This window comes from Poromitra crassiceps, assembly GCF_964638095.1.
Source record: "Poromitra crassiceps genome assembly, chromosome: 12".
Lineage (NCBI taxonomy): Eukaryota > Metazoa > Chordata > Actinopteri > Beryciformes > Melamphaidae > Poromitra > Poromitra crassiceps.
The window spans coordinates 6,820,493-6,841,423 of NC_139632.1; the positions used below are offsets into that span (position 1 = coordinate 6,820,493).

Sequence of the window (20,931 nt, forward strand, 5' to 3'; positions counted from 1 at the left end):
GTGTGTGTGTGTGTGTGTGTGTCTGTAGGGCAGTTGTTCTCAAAGTGGGGTCCGGAGACCCCCAGGGGTCCAGCAAAAAGTGCCATAATTTATTCTCACTATAATTCTCACTATAATTCCATCCATAAAGTGACACAATGACGATGTGTGATTATTTTGGGTTTCATGCACCTGTGGTAATAAAACATCTAAAAGCAAAAATCTTATCAGATGGGGGTCCGTGGTCTAATCTGCGTGTGGTAGTCTGTGTGTGTGTTCAGGTTATGGTGTGCGTGCCTGCGTGTGGTAGTCTGTGTGTGTGTTCAGGTTATGGTGTGTGTGCCTGCGTGTGGTAGTCTGTGTGTGTGTTCAGGTTATGGTGTGTGTGCCTGCGTGTGGTAGTCTGTGTGTGTGTGTTCAGGTTATGGTGTGTGTGCCTGCGTGTGGTAGTCTGTGTGTGTGTTCAGGTTATGGTGTGTGTGCCTGCGTGTGGTAGTCTGTGTGTGTGTTCAGGTTATGGTGTGTGTGCCTGCATGTGGTAGTCTGTGTGTGTGCCTGTGTGTGGTAGTCTGTGTGTGTGTGTTCAGGTTATGGTGTGTGTGCCTGCGTGTGGTAGTCTGTGTGTGTGCCTGCGTGTGGTAGTCTGTGTGTGTGTTCAGGTTATGGTGTGTGTGCCTGTGTGTGGTAGTCTGTGTGTGTGTGTTCAGGTTATGGTGTGTGTGCCTGCGTGTGGTAGTCTGTGTGTGTGCCTGCGTGTGCTTTTGGCTTGACTGCTTGCGTCTGTGTACCCAGACCTCTCCATGGCATTCCAGCCATTCCCCTGCTACCTGGGAATTGGCCTGTTCTCCTCCAGCGGGGTATTTATAGGTCTTGCGAAGCAGCTGTCCGTCTGCCTGCCTGCCTGCCTGCCTGCCTGCCTGCCTGCCTGCCTGCCTGCCTGCCTGCCTGCCTACCTAGACAGAACGAGCCCTCTGTTGACTGAAAAATGTGAGGTTGTGAGGTCTCAAGGAATGAGGCGGGCTATTTTTAATGACGCAACCTCCAGTGACGCATTCCTGCTGGATTATTCAGATTAAAGTTAAGCCAAGTGTCCAGGTTTGTGTGATTATTTATGACAGAGATGGGTGCCAGGTGGAGTCGTAACTGGTGCTAAATGCGTTTAGTTGCTGCTGCGGAGCTAAAATGACACAGCCTTGTGCTTTTCTCACATTTGAGTCAGGTTGAGTCATGTTCATCGTAGGGCTGTCAAAATTGGCCCAAAATGATATTGGAATATTCCCTCCAAATAAAACATATTAGTTTGAATATATTCAAATACTTTTTTATTTTTTATTTTTTTAGCGTTCGTGGCAAGGCAAACCAGAGAGCGCTTATATAACTATTTGGTATATTTATTTTAACATATATTTTTTTCAACATAAACATTGTTTTCCCCCCCATATTTATTCAGTCAGCATTAGTACAGTAGTAGCCTACACTTTTGTAATGTTTTTAAATAACCAGGCAAACGATGTCTGTTTTTATGCTGCCCTCTTGACCAGGTTTGTTTTACATGGTTAATGGTCGCCACAGTTTTTTGTATGTACATTAAAGTCGAGCTGAACCCAAAAATGACTTTTCTTTTCTTTTAGTTCAAATACCTGGGTATGCAGTAGTGCTGCAACTATCGATTATTTTAGTAATCGAGTATTCTACCGAATAATCCATCGATTAATCGGATAAGAACCCTTTTTTGTGTTTTCAAAGGCTTATCGTAAATATACACCAAAAAATAAGATAAATCTCTTCAAATAAACAACTACATTAGTTTCTTTCTTAGAAAAAACAACATTTTTATTTTTAAATTGCATAGAACTGGCAGTGGCACCATTCATCTTTTTCACCCGTCCTTACAAAGCTGTCCATAGTACGCTGTGATCCGCTGAAAAAGAGGTGAAATAATAATTAATATTGATATTTATTAGGTAAGTTCATAACAAAACTGGAGAATGCGCATTTACACACCCTAGACCTGTTTGCCTATTATTGACACAAATATCAGAATAGCAAGATAACAGGTCAGGTGGTGTAATAATTGGAGCCTAAAATGCACCAATTAAATAGTTGTTTGCAATCATCATGAGAAGAGTCGACCGGTCTAGGGTGTGTAAATGTACATTCTCCACACACACACTCTTTCTCTCACACACACTCACTCTCTCTCACACACCAACAGGCTAGTGTGATCACACACACACACACACACACACACACACACACACACAACGCTGTTAAATTAGCCGCTAACGTTAATGTTAGGTTGAGCTTTGTATTTCTCACAGAAAACGGCAAGCCACATCACAAAAATGCAGCGTGAATGCAGTTACTAATAGTCATATTGGCAACGTGGCAAGCCAGCAGCACAACTACCGGTACTACTAGTCTTAATATCAAGTAGCAATCATTAGCATACATTTACATTAGCGTTGTGTATAGTTAACGTTACGTTACCTTGCTCCGCTCGACGTAGATGCGCTGGTGGATGCGTAGACTGGATGTTTACGGTTCAGGTGCTGAAGCATTGACGAGGTACTGTTGTGATATGCAAGTATCGTCTTGCACACCACTGAGTTTGTGTCCTTTTTCAGCGTGAAATGATCCCACACTTTAGACAGTTTCGGTCGCTTCCCAGTTCTTCCCTTCCCGGCTCCTCCTGTCTGCTTTCTCCGCCGCCTCATTCCATTTTGCGGGGTCCGCTCGCTATAGCTCTGCCTCTCTGGTCTGTCTGCGATCATGTGTTCTCACGTGTTTACCCTATGTTTACACCGGAAGAGCGCTGTGCCACACCAGTAAGCGTCCGTGAGAAACACAGTCTCTAAATGCCGTGTCGAGGCGAATCATTTTGGCCTCGATCATTTTAATTATTCGAGTTATTCGAGGTACTCGAGGAATCGTGACAGCTCTAGTATGCAGTGCACCTATTTAATAATGTATGCAAAACAAATCACAACAATCTCATTTCTTTCGTTTTTCACACTTTTTCACATCAAAAGTTCATTTTTCAAGATTTCATTGATAACAGTAATCTACAGTTTGCTGACGTCACCGGCTAGTACTATCAAATTTCTACCCCATTTCAACCAATCATATGACGACATGGCAGCTGTCAATCAAATCTTCATTTCAGAATAATTTTCTCTTCCAAAAGAAAGAGAAAATGATGCCTAGTGCCTGTCATCTGGCAGAATTCCTATCCCGTAAACTAACTTCTAACTTGGCCAATTGTATGAAACATGAACAAAAAACTAAAACGGTAATGTCTAAGAATGCAAAGAAATGTAACTGGCTCGTTAAAACGCGCATTCCAGGAATATTATTTACATTTATAGCGATAATGGCGCGCGCCTCTGAGAGCTTGGTTGTCAGGGGTCGCACCTCGGAGATTCCAGGCCGACGTGCTGCACTCTCCGCTCGGCAACACGGAGGCAGCTGGCTGCCTGCGGCTCGCTGAGCTCCACTCAGCCACTAACCTCGCATCAGCAGGCTCTTCCCGAGGAGAGCGCCACAACACGCTGAATCCCACTCGATTTGGAGGCGGAACACGACAGGATTGGCCAAAGCCCAATCCTGTCCCCAGAATTGTCAAATAAAATCATCGACATGATACTATGACCCGCCTCTCAACCTGTCATCTCAGACAAATTATGTTTTCAGTCTGAAACGGACTCAGATGCACGCGACGAACCGGTTCAGTTCAACTTTAAACACATTATGCTGTTTGTATGTTTTTGTATATATTTGTGGGCCATTTTCGATTATTATACGCCATTTATATGTCTCGGAGGAAAACCGATTCAGAGAGGCCTGGTCTCCGCTTTCAAACACACACACACACCACACACACACACACACACACACACACACACACACACACACACAGGTTCAATGCGTGCACCACGCCCACACAATCCGAGAGGGAGCCAGAGGGGAGAATTCTGCCTAGTTTCTCTATGACTTTCGAACCTAAATTTATATACTTTACTTTGCGACGTTCATCATCATTCAAATTTGGCTGGTGGCTTATTAACATAGGTTCCTGTGGTGTGTTGAACTCAAAAGGCACATTTATTTGAGGTTTCCAGCCACCTCCAGGGACTCTAATGGGTAATATGAAGCTTTACCTTGCCATACTTGTGTGAAAATGCTAATTTTTGGATTGATGTTGAACTTTGCCTCCTCCTGCATGTAATCCTCACTGGGAACCAATGGATGCTGCGGAGCTTCAATATCTGGAGCTTCAACTTTGCAATAAACACCTCAACTTTGTTAGAAGAACAAATGTGGCATCTGTTTCTGTGTACTGGAGCACATTTATACCTGTCTTTGCTATCTAATATTGGTTTCCCCACTCTTTCTCCTGTGTGTGTGTGTGTGTGTGTGTGTGTGTGTGTGTCTGTGTGTGTGTGTGTCTGTGTGTGTGTGTGTGTGTGTGTGTGTGTGTGTGTGTGTGTGTGTGTGTGTGTGTGTGTGTGTGTGTGTGTCGGCAGGGGGAGAAGAATGCCGGCTTTGACGTGCTCTACCACAACATGAAGCATGGCCAGCTGGCTACTAAGGAGCTGTCTGAGTTTGTCCGTGAGAGGTAAGCTCTGTGTGTGTGTGTGATGGCCGACACTCCAGTGTGCTGGTCCGAGTTCAAAAGCAGCACGGTAGTGAGGACAGGGGTCAGAGGTGAGAGCGGTCGGTTCCATTCCGACAAAGAAAGACTTGTTTATGATCTGACAGAACTGGGGCTTTGCAACGCTATAAATCATTCAATCAACACCTTGTTAGACGCGGGAAAAAGATGAAACCCAAAACAGTTCATTTATCATCTCTGAGCATTTTTATCTCACCGTGGCAGCCTTTCTCATCCTTCTGTCCAATTACAGTCAGGAATGCAGGATTTCACCGTCCAAATCCCATCAGTGTCTACCACCACCCACACAGATACACTCACACACAGACACACACACACACACACACACACACACACACACACACACACACACACACACACACACACACACACCATTGACAGTAAATAATATGGACGAAGCCTACCGTTTATCGGTCGGTCCACAAATAGTTCACCGCTCTTTAGCGGGCACAGTTTTCGCCCTATTCACCTTATTCACCACGCCCACCTTCTCTCTCTTCTGCGTTACACGCAATTTTATTTGTTCTTCCGGTTCAGCGCTAGTTGGCGGCCAATTTCAAAACAAAACGTCACTATAATAATGAATGAAGTTTGGCAACATTCAGAATTAAGCTACACTGCGGCCAACTTCAGTTACATGTTCATAGCGTTACTGCTGGGAGGACAGCCCAAACCCTAACTACAGTAGGGTTTGACAGATAGCTAGTCCGACCGGTGGCTCCCGGTCCTCGCTGCTCGTTAAATATTTCCAATAGGCGTTATTCTGATAAACTGGTCACATATGTATATGTTACGTTCTCACCCGAAAAATATTAAAACTAAAAAACAGTTCAAGCAAGTCTAAAAATGACTACGGTAGGCGTAATCTACTTCCGTGTCTAAAACAGGAAAGACGATTACAAAATGACGTCATGCAGAAGCGTCCTTGTATGGCCAAAGAATAAGGTGAATAGGAGGCAAAAATCTGCATGGAGGTCAAGTGTGTGTGTGTGTGTGTGTGTGTGTGTGTGTGTGTGTGTAGGTGTGTTCATGCCAATTGGCTAATTAACGGTGGTAGGGGGGGGGGGTTTGAAATACAAAGTAGAGGCAGAGTAGGGTGGGCTGCCCCCCTACCATCCTGCATTTAGGAAATTCACATATGTAGTCACAGCTATTTGTGCTTGTTTAGACTCACGTTTGGAAGCCTAGTATAGCCTGTGACCATCTTGGGGTACATACGCAGCTCACACGAGACGGAGGGGTTTCACAGAGCCACAGCTCCGCCTGCTGTTGGTCCGTGAACCTTTCTAACAGCCGCCCCCAAATGTAGGCAGTAATGTATATTTGTAACATGGAAAGGTGAGCGCAGCATCCCTGAGGGCTGAAGCTGCGAGGCCCCCAGGCTCACACAAGGTCCGCTAGCTCCGCTAGGCCCGTTAGCTCCGCTAGGCCCATTAGCTCTGCTAGGCCCGTTAGCTCTGCTAGGCCCGTTAGCTCCGCTAGGCCCGTTAGCTCTGCTAGGCCCGTTAGCTCCGCTAGGCCCGTTAGCTCTGCTAGGCCACACCCCCTATGGTAGGGCATCCATGGTGCACCAGCACCGGGCCGCCCCATCGCAAAGGCACAGAGTCACGAGCCCTGGCAGTCACGCGGACGGCCGATACGGATCCCATGAGGAGGACCTCTTCACCACACACACACACACACACACACACACACACACACACACACACACACACACACACACACACACAGAGGCCTGGATAGGTGGATTGCCATTAAGCATTAAAGTGCCCTCTCACTCTCTGGGTAGTTTGTTGACGAGCGGTGAGTAAATGACAGGTGAAGAAAAAGAGTTTGTTTTCTCACAGCAGGAGCCTAAACACAGATCGCAGTTTCAGGCCAATGTCGTAATCGTGACCCCGCGCACATCCCCCTTATCTCCAAGGACAGACAACCAATCAGCCGTCAGGAAATGAAATAGTGGCATTGTGGGAAAAGGAGTGTGTGATCCCTCAGAACAGGACAGGGCAGGCAATTGTGTTGATACGTTTCCTCTGTCTCATAACCACACCTCTGTCTCCCTCTCTCTCTCTCTCTCTCTCCCTCCCGACCTCTGTCTCTCTCTCTCTCTCTCCCTCCCGACCTCTGTCTCTCTCTCTCTCTCTCTCCCCACCTCTGTCTCCATCTCTCTCTCTCTCCCTCCCGACCTCTGTCTCTCTCTCTCTCTCTCTCTCCCCACCTCTGTCTCCCTCTCTCTCTCTCTCCCTCCCCACCTCTGTCTCCCTCTCTCTCTCTCTCCCTCCCCACCTCTGTCTCTCTCTCCCTCTCTCTCCTTCCCCACCTCTGTCTCCCTCTCTCTCTCTCTCTCTCTCTCTCACCCTCCCCACCTCTGTCTCTCTCTCTCTCCCTCCCTCCCCACCTCTGTCTCCCTCTCCCTCTCTCTCCCTCCCCACCTCTGTCTCCCTCTCTCTCTCTCTCTCTCCCCACCTCTGCCTCCCTCTCTCTCTCTCTCTCACCCTCCCCACCTCTGTCTCCCTCTCTCTCTCCCTCCCCACCTCTGTCTCCCTCTCTCTCTCCCTCCCCACCTCTGTCTCCCTCTCCCTCTCCCTCTCCCTCCCTCCCCACCTCTGTCTCCCTCTCTCTCTCTCTCCCCACCTCTGCCTCCCTCTCTCTCTCTCTCTCTCTCTCTCACCCTCCCCACCTCTGTCTCTCTCTCTCTCTCCCTCCCTCCCCACCTCTGTCTCTCTCTCTCTCTCTCTCTCTCCCCACCTCTGTCTCCCTCTCTCTCTCTCTCTCTCTCACCCTCCCCACCTCTGTCTCTCTCTCTCTCCCTCCCTCCCCACCTCTGTCTCCCTCTCTCTCTCTCTCCCTCCCCACCTCTGTCTCTCTCTCCCTCCCCACCTCTGTCTCTCTCTCTCTCTCCCTCCCTCCCCACCTCTGTCTCTCTCTCTCCCTCCCTCCCCACCTCTGTCTCCCTCTCTCTCTCTCTCCCTCCCCACCTCTGTCTCTCTCTCCCTCCCCACCTCTGTCTCTCTCTCTCTCCCTCCCTCCCCACCTCTGTCTCTCTCTCTCTCTCCCTCCTTCCCCACCTCTGTCTCCCTCTCTCTCTCCTTCCCTCCGCACCTCTGTCTTTCTCTCTCCCTCCCTCCCCACCTCTGTCTCCCTCTCTCTCTCTCCCTCCCCACCTCTGTCTCCCTCTCTCTCTCTCTCTCTCTCTCTCCCTCCCCACCTCTGTCTCTCTCTCTCTCTCTCTCTCCCTCCCCACCTCTGTCTCCGTCTCTCCCTCCCTCCCCACCTCTGTCTCCGTCCCTCTCTCCCTCCCTCCCCACCTCTGTCTCTCTCTCTCTCTCCCTCCCTCCCCACCTCTCTCTCTCTTTCTCTCCCTCCCTCCCCACCTCTGTCTCTCTCTCTCTCTCTCTCTCTCCCTCCCCACCTCTGTCTCCGTCTCTCCCTCCCTCCCCACCTCTGTCTCCGTCCCTCTCTCCCTCCCTCCCCACCTCTGTCTCTCTCTCTCTCCCTCCCTCCCCACCTCTCTCTCTCTCTCTCTCTCTCTCTCTCTCTCTCTCTCTCCCTCCCTCCCCACTCTCCTTAAAGGTCAGTCTGATATGAGAGGCTGTGCGAGATGCTATCAGTTAAAGTACCCTAACAGTTCCTGCAGCCGCAATCCCAGCGTGTCTTAAGTTATTGAGTGTGACGTTAATTTCCCTGCTCTGCTCCTCAGGCTAATAGGGAACATATTGCTACAACTTGTATTGTGGATGGTCTCTACACTTTAGAAATGTGTGCATTTTGCAAATTATTTTTATGAGATTCGACCCGACTTACAGCAGAACCATCGGTCCGTGACCCAGTTTGAGTCCCACAACAATTGCTGAATGAATCACCGCTCGAGATCGATAGTTTGTCCGTTTGTTTATGAGCCCCTTCCTCCTCCTCCTCCTCCTCCTCCTCCTCAGCCGCATGTGGTTCTGTTCACCCTCTGGATATATGGATCGACCCCCTCCCTCCCCTCCACCCCCGCTCTCTTCGGGGTCCACAGATGGTTATTAAAGTTTTATGCTCAGCCTTATGAAGCGAGGAGGCCATTTATCATTTAAATGTGGCTTATTGCAACATTTACCCAACAACACTGGGGAAAATTAATCTTGATCTCTCCCTGCCTGCGGTGGGTGGGTGCATGGCCGGTGTGTGGAGGCATGTCTCCCTGCCTGCGGTGGGTGCACGGCCTGTGTGTGTGTGTGTGTGTGTGTGTGTGTGTGTGTTATGTGCACGGCCGGTGTGTGGAGGCCTAAGTTTTGCTCCTGATGGAAGGCCATTAACAGCATCAATGCTGTTGTGTGAGGAAGTATTATTGGACTATATTCAGTTTATAGGCGAGTTGGAGAAATGTGGAATACACAAAGCATTAATCTTCCTGTCTTGTTACCGGGCGGCTCACAGTTCAGTGGAGAAACAAGAAGGGAGGCATGCACCCTCTGACCCGACACGCACGCGCGGGCACATGAAGGCGCGCACTCACTCACTCACTCACTCACTCACTCACTCACTCACTCACTCACGCTCTCACAGCACTGGTCGCGACATCTCCATTCACTCCAATGGACCAGTTTTTTGGTGAAGAGAGGATTCCCATGTGCACAGCCAGTAGAAAAATCAGGTGCTGGTCGGTTGCAGGATAAACATGAAATGAAAAATTAAAGGAACCACCGCAACACTGAAAATGACTTACTGATGTTTATTTGTGAACAACGCGTTTCGCGTACAGCTTCATCAGGTTCACAGAGAATGCAATTAGCACCCACAGGTGAGTTAAATACATTAGGCAGGGTCACATGACCAATTATCACAGTCGTCTTTTTTAAAGATACAAGTTACAAAACAAGTTTTTCAAAAGAATGACATGTATTTACCAATATATCACAATTATGGCAGTTAATTTACATAGTATATCAAATATATTTTTGAAGATATTTAAGATTTTTCAAAGGAAAAAATACATTAAGAAAAGTAAAGAGTTAATATTCAGTTACAGAATGAGAACATATTTTTAAGACTAAGCACATGCACTCCCTCTATCACTAAAGGGGGAGGAAAGTGTAATGGGACTTAGTGGCTCATCTCTTCCTAGGCTCCAGATCACCTGGACCAGTTTTTTACTCTCAAGAGTTCCAGGAAGTAAGGTCCTGGATTAAGCAGCACTGTCGGGTTGCAGCAAAATGGACAGTTTGTGTTGTACTTTTGAAAGGGTTTTTGTTTTTTTTAGAATCAAATTGTACATGATCAGCTTTACTTTAGCATTCAAAAGTAGCGCGAGACCCCTTCCTGGCTGTTCATTGGCTAATGAGTCACGCATATTGGTCCTCCGCTGACGCCACTCTCTCTCTCTAAATTGCTCTGGAATTGTGTATTCATAATTTGAATAGGGCAGCCCTCTATTAGAGTACCTGCTATGTTATTATTCTGCTGACTGTGTGTGTGTGTGTGTGTGTGTGTGTGTGTGTGTGTGTGTGTGTGTGTGTGTGTGTGTGTGTGTGTGTGTGTGTGTGCGCGCGCGTGTGCGTGCATGTGTATGTGTGTTCGCGCGCATGTGTGTTTCTTTCACAGGGCTGCCATTGAGGAGACCTACTCCAAATCCATGAGCAAACTGGCCAAGCTGGCCAGCAATGGAAGTCCACAAGGGTGAGTGGAGTTGTGGGGAATGTAAACACAGCAGAGCACAGCAACATCCTCAGTTGAGTGTTCAGACCAACAGAACCACACCATGCTATATTACATACATTACTACTGCAATAAATACATGCTGTATCTCACAGGCTCTGCTGATCATAGCAGTTAAGAACACATGAAGACATAGCTGATATGAGCGATCATCAGTCCAGACTGCAGTACGCAATGGCACAAGCGAGATAATGCTTTGTCTCGTGCGTAGCCTACATTTGACTTCCTGGTTAGTGTCGGGGTTCCTGAACACAAATACATCGGTCATTGTCAAAAATTATGCAGCAATGTGTTTTCACACTACCCTAGGTTTCAGCTATTTCAACACACAAATGTGAGACTTTAAAGGGACAGCTCACCCTAAAATCCAAAAATCATTGTGCTATTTATTAGGGGTGTCACGATACACTCAGTTCACGATACGATACGTATCACGATACTGGGTTCACGATAACGATACGATACGATACGATTTTAACAATATTTTTTTAAACTTGAATAATGACAATATATGACTGGAAAAGTAGTATTTTATTTGAAATGCACAAATACAAAACATGCTGTTGTGGGAAATTGTTATTACAATAACAACTAGAAAAAACATGAGATTGGAGATAAGGCTTATCTTGAAATAGAATGAGTTACACCGTCACTTAGATTTACTTTGAACTAAAAGGTTTCTCAGCAGTATAAATTCTCATTATGCATCTTCAGTTTTTCTTCAAACTCAAACAAGACTTTTCTTAATCTATTTTTTATGCATCTTCAGTTTTTCCTGTCAAGTAAACAGTTTTGCCAGAAACTCAATTTAATGGTTTCTCTCCTGTATAACTTCTCATGTGTCTCTTCAGAGACTTGTTCAACTGAACTACTTTCCACACATTGAACTTCAACAAACAAAGACGTTTCTTAGTCTATTTTTTGAAAAAAAAAAAAAAAAAAAATATATATTTTTTTTGCGATATGAGATTTCATCTCAACGATACATATCGTGACGTTTTACTATCGCGAAATTTCGTGGGACGATATATTGTGACACCCCTACTATTTATCCATCTATATCGTTTTGGGATAGTTGCCTGAGTTTTGGAGATATCGGCCGCAGAGTTTCTGCCTTCTCTCCAATACAATGGAACTGGATGGCACTCGGCTTGTGGTGCTCAAAGTGCCAAAGAAATACATTTGATAAACTCAACAGCAATGTCTCTTTCCAGAAATCATGACCCCGTTAATCAAGATAATCCACAGACCTTGTTATGAGCAGTTTCATGGAGGAACTATTTTCTTTTGACCGAACTACACCCGCTAGCTGCTAGCTAGTTCCTACATGAGACCGCGTTATATAATAGCGTTGCTATTATAATAACATTGGGGTGGTTTTCAATTGTTTTGAGAGAGAAAAAGTCCGCTGCTCAGGAAGCCCTTGTAATTGAGTGCAGCGTCGGCTCCGCTAGGCCGCAGGCGGGGGTAAGTGAAGCCGCGGTCTTGCCTGGTGAGAGGCCGCCGGGGTAGAGGCTTCACTCTAGCGCCTCTCCTGTCCCCGCGCAGCACATGCATGTGAGTTTGACTAACAACAAAGTGATATCCATTCTCCTGGCCGATTGTCACATTTGCCCATGTACACTGTAGGTCATTTAGAGGCACCAGTATTTCATAAACAGTTTAAAAGTTCTGTGTATGGATTTAATTTTAACGTTATATGTTATAGCCTACTTCGGCTATGGGCGGAGGACAGATATGCGGTCGCTATGACGACCAGGTGTGGGCGGGGGTGGGCGCGGGCAGATCGAGCAGCAGTGGAAGCAAAACATCCATCGGGTCGAAACAAGTAGAGCCGAGTGGTGACGAGCTGTGCAGGGCTGTAAAATGTGGTGGAAATGAGCCAAAATAGGCCTAAATCAGGCATTTGGGGGTGCCTAAGATTCATCTATGCAGGAAAAAGCCTGCACCTCCACCTAAGCTTTAGGTGGAGGTGCATAATTCTGATTAAGGGTGCGTTCACATCAAGTACAGTATGTTTGGAGCTGTTTAATCAAACTCTGGAAGGTTAGACCCATGGTTAGACCTAAACCTTGTGATGATTTATCATCACAATTGGATGTTTGACCTGTTAGGTTGCTGGAGCTACCCATTGTACCGTGTAGGCTCTTTTCACAGCAACCTTTTGAGGTGGTGAAGCCGGAAGTAAAGCAGGTATAACTAATAACATAAACGAGCATGGGCCCTGACACTGGAACACCTAAACGGAATGGAACCATAATTTATGGTATTGGTTACTCGCCTAGTGTTTCCTGTTTGTATTGTCTTTACCACAGAATTAAACCAGCTTGCCTCGTGTTTCCTGTTTGTCTTTACCACAGTATTAAAGCTGTCAATCTGTGAGGCGTTTGATACACAGGATGGAGCATTGCGATGCTGCTCGGATAAAAGGTTGCAGCTCGGTCATGTGGTTTGTCACTTCCTGTGTGCGCTCTGACTTTACAGATTCTTAACAGTTAAACTGCTCTGAATTACAACCTTGCCAGTCAACCTTTCACAAGACTTATGGATAAATAGGTTTTAAATCATCTTAAATCATACTTAAACCTGAAAATGTACATGATGAGGTCAGGTCATCCAAAGGGGTTTCCCCACTGGTCATGGAGTTTCTGGAATATGATGGTATTTTGAGAGGAGATCTCCAGACAGGGGAAGTCATGGGATCCTACCACTATAATTGGAGAGCCGTATGCGTGTCTGTAAGCGTGTATGTCCGGAGTTGCAAGGCACACCATTGCTCCGATTGCCTCCAAACTTTGCCGAAACACTTTTCAGGGGTCTGGCATGAAGCTGGTGCGGGAAAAACTGGGAAGGGGAAAAATAGCCCATAGGGGGCGCTATGGCAATGTTTTAGATTTTAAATGGCCATAACTCACACACCTTTGCTCCGATGGCCGTCAAACAGGGGTTTGAAGGCGGTTGGATAGGTGTGCTTAGGGAGACCTGACTGAGTGCATTGCCGAATCTCGTGAAATTCGGACACATGCATAGTCGTAGCGCCACTTACTGGCAACACAAAAACCGGTTTATCTCGAGAACCGTTAATCCGATCAACTTCATTCTTGAGGAGTGCGCTGCCGGGAACCCGACGGAGTGCGGTGCCCAATTTCGGACACGCACATAGTCATAGCACCACCTAATGGCATCACAAAAAGTGATTTATCTCAAGAACCGTTCATCTGATCAACTTCAAAATTGGGGAGTGCGCTGCCCAACTTCGGACACGAGCATAGTCATAGCACCACCTACTGGCTACCCGACGAGAGTCACACCCCCCAAAAAAGTGTGCCCATGGCGCATCATCTCCAGATTCTCCACCTTAGAAATGAGCGCATTTCTAGTTTGATGAAGTATCTGCGAAAGTCAGAATCGAATGCCAGGAGATTTTGAAAATAGGTTGCTTTACAGGAAGAGGTCAGGATGTATTTTACTACTTCTTTCACATGTTTATTACATGAAAGCAGAATACTGGTTATTTTCAACCTGGACGGTGTTGAAAGGACAAGCTTTAATCACTTTTTGGGTTGGGTTCAAATGTTGGAGATTGTGTTGGGCCCTCTGCAGTGCTCCAGGTGTACGGCACTTTGCAAAGCTCTCACTGAAGTCAATGAGATCATTTTTAACACATGATGGAAAAATCTAGGAAGATAATGTCCAGGTTGTAAATAACCACAATTATCCAAGATGGTGGTTTTCAACAGTTGTTCTGTGTTCTCTGGCCACTTGCTGTGGAAACAAGCCAGGAAAGAATCAAAATGTTTCAGTCATGGAAGCACTCCAGCTCAGTTATGGAAAGACATGGAGAATCATACACCATAAGAACAACGGCAACATAACCTGTGTGTGTGTGTGTGTGTGCGTGTGTGTGCGTGCGTGCGTGTGCGTGTGCGTGCGTGCTTGCATCCTTGTGTTCCCCAGGACATTTGCTCCCATGTGGGATGTGTTCAGGGTGTCTTCAGACAAGCTGGCCCTCTGCCACCTGGAGCTGATGAGGAAGATGAACGATCTCATCCGCGACATCAACAAGTACGGAGACGAACAGGTCAAAATCCACCGCAAGGTAAATCACCACTGTCTGCCATGAAGAGGTTGGATGTTCTGCCAGTATCTTGGGGGAGGAAAAGAAAACGCTGGCTCCAAAATGCATGTTTCTCAAGACTCAAGGAAAAATCGCTGAGTTTGGTGTGTGTGTGTGTGTGTGTGTGTGTGTGTGTGTGTGTGTGTGCAAGACTCGAGGAAAAATCGCTGAGTTTGGTGTGTGTGTGCGTGTGTGTGTGTGCGCGCGCGTGTGTGTGCGTGTGTCTTTGTTCATTCTGCAGGCATGTGGATTCTGCTATTGCTTGCCTGCATCATTTCTCTGTCATGATTTTGTTTAATACATTTGACTATTTACCAGCACTGGCCCCTGTGTGCCTGGACAACCTGACACTGGATACTTTACTTTACTTTTTTTAGATTCATTTTTTGGGTGATGTTTTTATTCAGATATTTATTAAAACTCAATTGCTGCTAACTGACTTTTTTCTATATGCATATCATTATTCTAGACATACTGTCTACTCTCTGTACTGTTATGGATATGGACTAGTGATCTACTCTCTGTACTGTTATGGATATGGACTAGTGAGGAACAACATTTAGTTTTTTGTGTATGCAGTCCAATCCATCTTGGAGAACATCTAATTACAGTCTACTCCCTTTTGCTGTGTTTGCCCTTCTAAGTATTCTGTCAAGTACAATAATGGTGTGTGTGTGTGTGTGTGTGTGTGTGTGTGTGCGCGCGCGCGTGTGTGTGTGTGTGTGTGTGTGTGTGTGTGCGCGTGTCTGCGCGCCACCCAGACTAAGGAGGAGGTGGTGGGGACTCTGGAGGCGGTGCAGGCGCTGCAGGTTCAGAGCGGTCACCTTCAGAAGTCCAGAGAGGGATACCATGGGAAGTGTGTGGAGCTGGACCGACTCAAAAAGGAGGGAGCACCACAGAAAGAACTGGAGAAGGTCAGACACTCCTTTATTTTAAGGATTGTTTCATAAGCATTTCTGATTCATACAGAATGAAACTGAGAGCCATCGTACAATGCATGATAAATCCTTGACTTTTAATCAATCATAATCAAATAATATTTTTTTTTAAATATAATAATTCACTAACAAGGATGAGTCGACTCATACTGCACAAGCAATAGTGTTTGTATCAGTGATGATTTTGTGTTGGGTAATGTTTTATTTGATATAATTATAATTTATTTTAATTTCTTCTTCCTCTTCCTCTTCCTCCTCTTCTTCCTCTTCCTCCTCCTCCTCCCCCCCCCCCACCAAGGCCCACAGTAACCAACCAAACTTTGCACATAGTTTGGAAATGTCACCCACTACTCAGAAACAAAAAATTACAATTATCTACCAGATTTCGGTGATATAACCGCCTATTCCATATTTTTAGGCCTCCACAGGTCATTTTAGAGCATTGTGACATCATCAACCATCAATATCATTGCGCCAATATCTATCTGTTCTCTAGATCAGTGGTCCCCAACCACCGGGCTGCGGACCGGTACCGGGCCGCAACGCATTTGGTACCGGGCCGCGAGCCGGTAATTTTTTTTATAAACATAGGCTATAATATTATAGGCTGTGTTAAAACAAAAACATAAATACTGTATAGGCTACATACAGTACAGCACAAAATGCTGTTATTTACCCTTTGTCGCCACCTGGTGAATAAATATATATGTAACTAAAACCATTCAAATTGACAACCGGTCCGCAACTTTTTTTTCCATGTATCTACCGGTCCTTGGCACAAAAAAGGTTGGGAACCCCTGCTGTAGATGCTCTAAAAAAAAAAATAGTGTTGTGAGTTTGAGTCTCCTTCTCTCCTTTGACTCTTGTGCCATTCTCTTCTGTCATTTGTCATATCATATATCATAATATAAAAAAGGTGACATATTTAATACAGCAAGAATGGTATATATTAAAAGGGAATTTCTCTTCAAATAATTGTAGTCTAGAGCTGCTCTGACTCTATTTCATCATGTTAATATTTAGTGTAGAGCTGCTCTGACTCTATTTCATCATGTTAGTATTTAGTGTAGAGCTGCTCTGACTCTATTTCATCATGTTAGTATTTAGTGTAGAGCTGCTCTGACTCTATTTCATCATGTTAGTATTTAGTGTAGAGCTGCTCTGACTCTATTTCATCATGTTAGTATTTAGTGTAGAGCTGCTCTGACTCTATTTGATCATGTTAGTATTTAGTGTAGAGCTGCTCTGACTCTATTTGATCATGTTAGTATTTAGTGTAGAGCTGCTCTGACTCTATTTGATCATGTTAGTATTTAGTGTAGAGCTGCTCTGACTCTATTTCATCATGTTAGTATTTAGTGTAGAGCTGCTCTGACTCTATTTGATCATGTTAGTATTTAGTGTAGAGCTGCTCTGACTCTATTTGATCATGTTAGTATTTAGTGTAGAGCTGCTCTGACTCTATTTCATCATGTTAGTATTTAGTGTAGAGCTGCTCTGACTCTATTTCATCATGTTAGTATTTAGTGTAGAGCTGCTCTGACTCTATTTGATCATGTTAGTATTTAGTGTAGAGCTGCTCTGACTCTATTTGATCATGTTAGTATTTAGTGTAGAGCTGCTCTGACTCTATTTGATCATGTTAGTATTTAGTGTAGAGCTGCTCTGACTCTATTTCATCATGTTAGTATTTAGTGTAGAGCTGCTCTGACTCTATTTGATCATGTTAGTATTTAGTGTAGAGCTGCTCTGACTCTATTTGATCATGTTAGTATTTAGTGTAGAGCTGCTCTGACTCTATTTGATCATGTTAGTATTTAGTGTAGAGCTGCTCTGACTCTATTTCATCATGTTAGTATTTAGTGTAGAGCTGCTCTGACTCTATTTGATCATGTTAGTATTTAGTGTAGAGCTGCTCTGACTCTATTTCATCATGTTAGTATTTAGTGTAGAGCTGCTCTGACTCTATTTGATCATGTTAGTATTTAGTGTAGAGCTGCTCTGACTCTATTTGATCATGTTAGTATTTAGTGTAGAGCTGCTCTGACTCTATTTCATCATGTTAGTATTTAGTGTAGAGCTGCTCTGACTCTATTTGATCATGTTAGTATTTAGTGTAGAGCTGCTCTGACTCTATTTGATCATGTTAGTATTTAGTGTAGAGCTGCTCTGACTCTATTTGATCATGTTAGTATTTAGTGTAGAGCTGCTCTGACTCTATTTGATCATGTTAGTATTTAGTGTAGAGCTGCTCTGACTCTATTTCATCATGTTAGTATTTAGTGTAGAGCTGCTCTGACTCTATTTGATCATGTTAGTATTTAGTGTAGAGCTGCTCTGACTCTATTTGATCATGTTAGTATTTAGTGTAGAGCTGCTCTGACTCTATTTGATCATGTTAGTATTTAGTCTAGAGCTGCTCTGACTCTATTTGATCATGTTAGTATTTAGTGTAGAGCTGCTCTGACTCTATTTCATCATGTTAGTATTTAGTGTAGAGCTGCTCTGACTCTATTTGATCATGTTAGTATTTAGTGTAGAGCTGCTCTGACTCTATTTGATCATGTTAGTATTTAGTGTAGAGCTGCTCTGACTCTATTTCATCATGTTAGTATTTAGTGTAGAGCTGCTCTGACTCTATTTCATCATGTTAGTATTTAGTGTAGAGCTGCTCTGACTCTATTTCATCATGTTAGTATGTGCTGTGCTGTGCTGTGCTGTGACCCTCAAAATGGATCATGTGCTTGTTTCAGATTTGCCCCGAGCCGGAACATTTTGAAGAACAAGTCTTTCCTAATTGCTCCGTGTTCCTCGTATAGCAACAAGCACTCTGGATTAATTGCTGCTCACCATTTAGAAGAAAAGGGCTGAATACTGAATGAAATGGCTGTAATTATGCAGGAGACTCTGATTTAGCAGCCATTGGTTTTATTTCAGGGAACTGTAACAGATGAAAGCAGTTATTTTCCTGTCCTTGTCTCTCTCACTAGGCGGAGCTGAAGTCTAAGAAAGCAGCCGAGTCGTTTGCGGTGTGTATCGAGAAGTACAACCGCGTGGGAGGAGAGTTTGAGCACAAGATGAGCGACTCGGCCCAGGTCGGTTCCCGCTTTCCGCCTTTTACCCGTTTCTCTCTATCTCTGTCTCTCCCTGTCTCAAGCTTCGTCTTTACTGTCCCCCTGTCTCTCTCTGTCTCTGTCTCCCTGTCTCAAGCTTCGTCTTTACTGTCCCCCTGTCTCTCTACCTCTGTCTCTCCCTGTCTCAAGCTTCGTCTTTACTGTCCCCCTGTCTCTCTATCTCTGTCTCTCCCTGTCTCAAGCTTCGTCTTTACTGTCCCCCTGTCTCTCTATCTCTGTCTCTACCTGTCTCAAGCTTCGTCTTTACTGTCTCCCTATCTCTGTCTCTCCCTGTCTCAAGCTTCGTCTTTACTGTCCCCCTGTCTCTCTATCTCTGTCTCTCCCTGTCTCAAGCTTCGTCTTTACTGTCTCCCTATCTCTGTCTCTCCCTGTCTCAAGCTTCGTCTTTACTGTCCCCCTGTCTCTCTATCTCTGTCTCTCCCTGTCTCAAGCTTCGTCTTTACTGTCTCCCTATCTCTGTCTCTCCCTGTCTCAAGCTTCGTCTTTACTGTCCCCCTGTCTCTCTATCTCTGTCTCTCCCTGTCTCAAGCTTCGTCTTTACTGTCTCCCTATCTCTGTCTCTCCCTGTCTCAAGCTTCGTCTTTACTGTCCCCCTGTCTCTCTATCTCTGTCTCTCCCTGTCTCAAGCTTCGTCTTCACTGTCCCCCTGTCTCTCGTCTCGCTGTGTCGTCTTCTCTCTCACTTATCTAATATCTACCCTTGAAGAAACCTGCCATGTTGTTGTATCTGTGGTCCTATATCAGGGCGACCAATCCACAAGTGTGGCTTCCCCAGAAATGGATGACTCAACCCCCCCGCCCCACACTTCCTACACACACACACACACACACACACACACACACACACACACACACACACACACACACACACACACACACACACACACACACACACAGACGCACACACATATGCCCTGCTCATTACCTTTAATCACTGCCTCCACATCGCCATGGTTACGGCAGCTGTTTCCATGGAAATCTTTAACAAACCTCAAATTAAGTGCCTCTCGATTTTACATGTGAAATGATGAGTGGAATCCTTGTGGCCAATTATCTGTCCTAATGGCTTCGAGAGGAGGTCTGTCCATAATGAGGAGGAGGTCTGTCCATAATGAGGAGGAGGTCTGTCCATAATGAGGAGGAGGTCTGTCCATAATGAGGAGTGGTACTGGGTACACAGAGGAGGTCTGTCCATAATGAGGAGGAGGTCTGTCCATAATGAGGAGTGGTACTGGGTACACACAGGAGGTCTGTCCATAATGAGGAGTGGTACTGGGTACACAGAGGAGGTCTGTCCATAATGAGGAGTGGTACTGGGTACACAGAGGAGGTCTGTCCATAATGAGGAGTGGTACTACTGGGTACACAGAGGAGGTCTGTCCATAATGAGGAGGGGTACTGGGTACACACAGGAGGTCTGTCCATAATGAGGAGTGGTACTGGGTACACAGAGGAGGTCTGTCCATAATGAGGAGGAGGTCTGTCCATAATGAGGAGTGGTACTACTGGGTACACACAGGAGGTCTGTCCATAATGAGGAGTGGTACTACTGGGTACACAGAGGAGGTCTGTCCATAATGAGGAGTGGTACTACTGGGTACACAGAGGAGGTCTGTCCATAATGAGGAGTGGTACTGGGTACACAGAGGAGGTCTGTCCATAATGAGGAGTGGTACTACTGGGTACACAGAGGAGGTCTGTCCATAATGAGGAGTGCTACTGGGTACACACAGGAGGTCTGTCCATAATGAGGAGTGCTACTGGGTACACACAGGAGGTCTGTCCATAATGAGGAGTGCTACTGGGTACACAGAGGAGGTCTGTCCATAATGAGGAGTGGTACTGGGTACACAGAGGAGGTCTGTCCATAATGAGGAGTGGTACTACTGGGTACACAGAGGAGGTCTGTCCATAATGAGGAGTGCTACTGGGTACACAGAGGAGGTCTGTCCATAATGAGGAGTGGTACTGGGTACACAGAGGAGGTCTGTCCATAATGAGGAGTGGTACTACTGGGTACACAGAGGAGCAGACAGGGACAAATGAGCTGGCTGGATGAAGAGCAGCATCAAACCCACATACTAAATCCACTGTCATTAACGCTGGCTTCTTACCTGGCAACCTGGCTTATTACCTGGCAACCTGGCTCCCCTTCTCCTGGCCGAATTCCTCTCTGTAGCTGTTCTGGGCTCCTCAATAGAGCGAGCCTGTCTTTAGCTGGCTGTTTCCTCTTTATTCACATCTGGAATTTTAGCTTCAATTTCTGTTGAATTGTATTCATGTCGAAGTCCTCATGAAACTCATATTGTGCAGCTGCTGTGGTTTGAGACAGTTGTTGTATGACCTCTGTTCACTGTTGTGTGTTTCTGCTTGTTTGTGTGTCTAGAAGTTT

At 45.6% G+C, this 20,931-nt stretch overlaps 1 protein-coding gene across 1 annotated transcript in view; it reads left to right on the forward strand.

Moving 5' to 3' along the window:
* Nucleotides 1-20,931, forward strand: part of fcho1 (FCH and mu domain containing endocytic adaptor 1) — an 89,986-nt gene that overhangs the window by 38,067 nt on the left and 30,988 nt on the right. The window contains exons 3-8 of the mRNA XM_083647502.1: nucleotides 4,506-4,597; nucleotides 10,238-10,312; nucleotides 14,309-14,450; nucleotides 15,230-15,382; nucleotides 18,397-18,501; nucleotides 20,926-20,931. The exon at nucleotides 20,926-20,931 is cut by the window's right edge and continues 93 nt beyond it. Of these exons, the coding sequence (XP_083503628.1) occupies nucleotides 4,506-4,597; nucleotides 10,238-10,312; nucleotides 14,309-14,450; nucleotides 15,230-15,382; nucleotides 18,397-18,501; nucleotides 20,926-20,931 (573 nt within the window). The remainder of the gene's footprint in view (nucleotides 1-4,505; nucleotides 4,598-10,237; nucleotides 10,313-14,308; nucleotides 14,451-15,229; nucleotides 15,383-18,396; nucleotides 18,502-20,925) is intronic.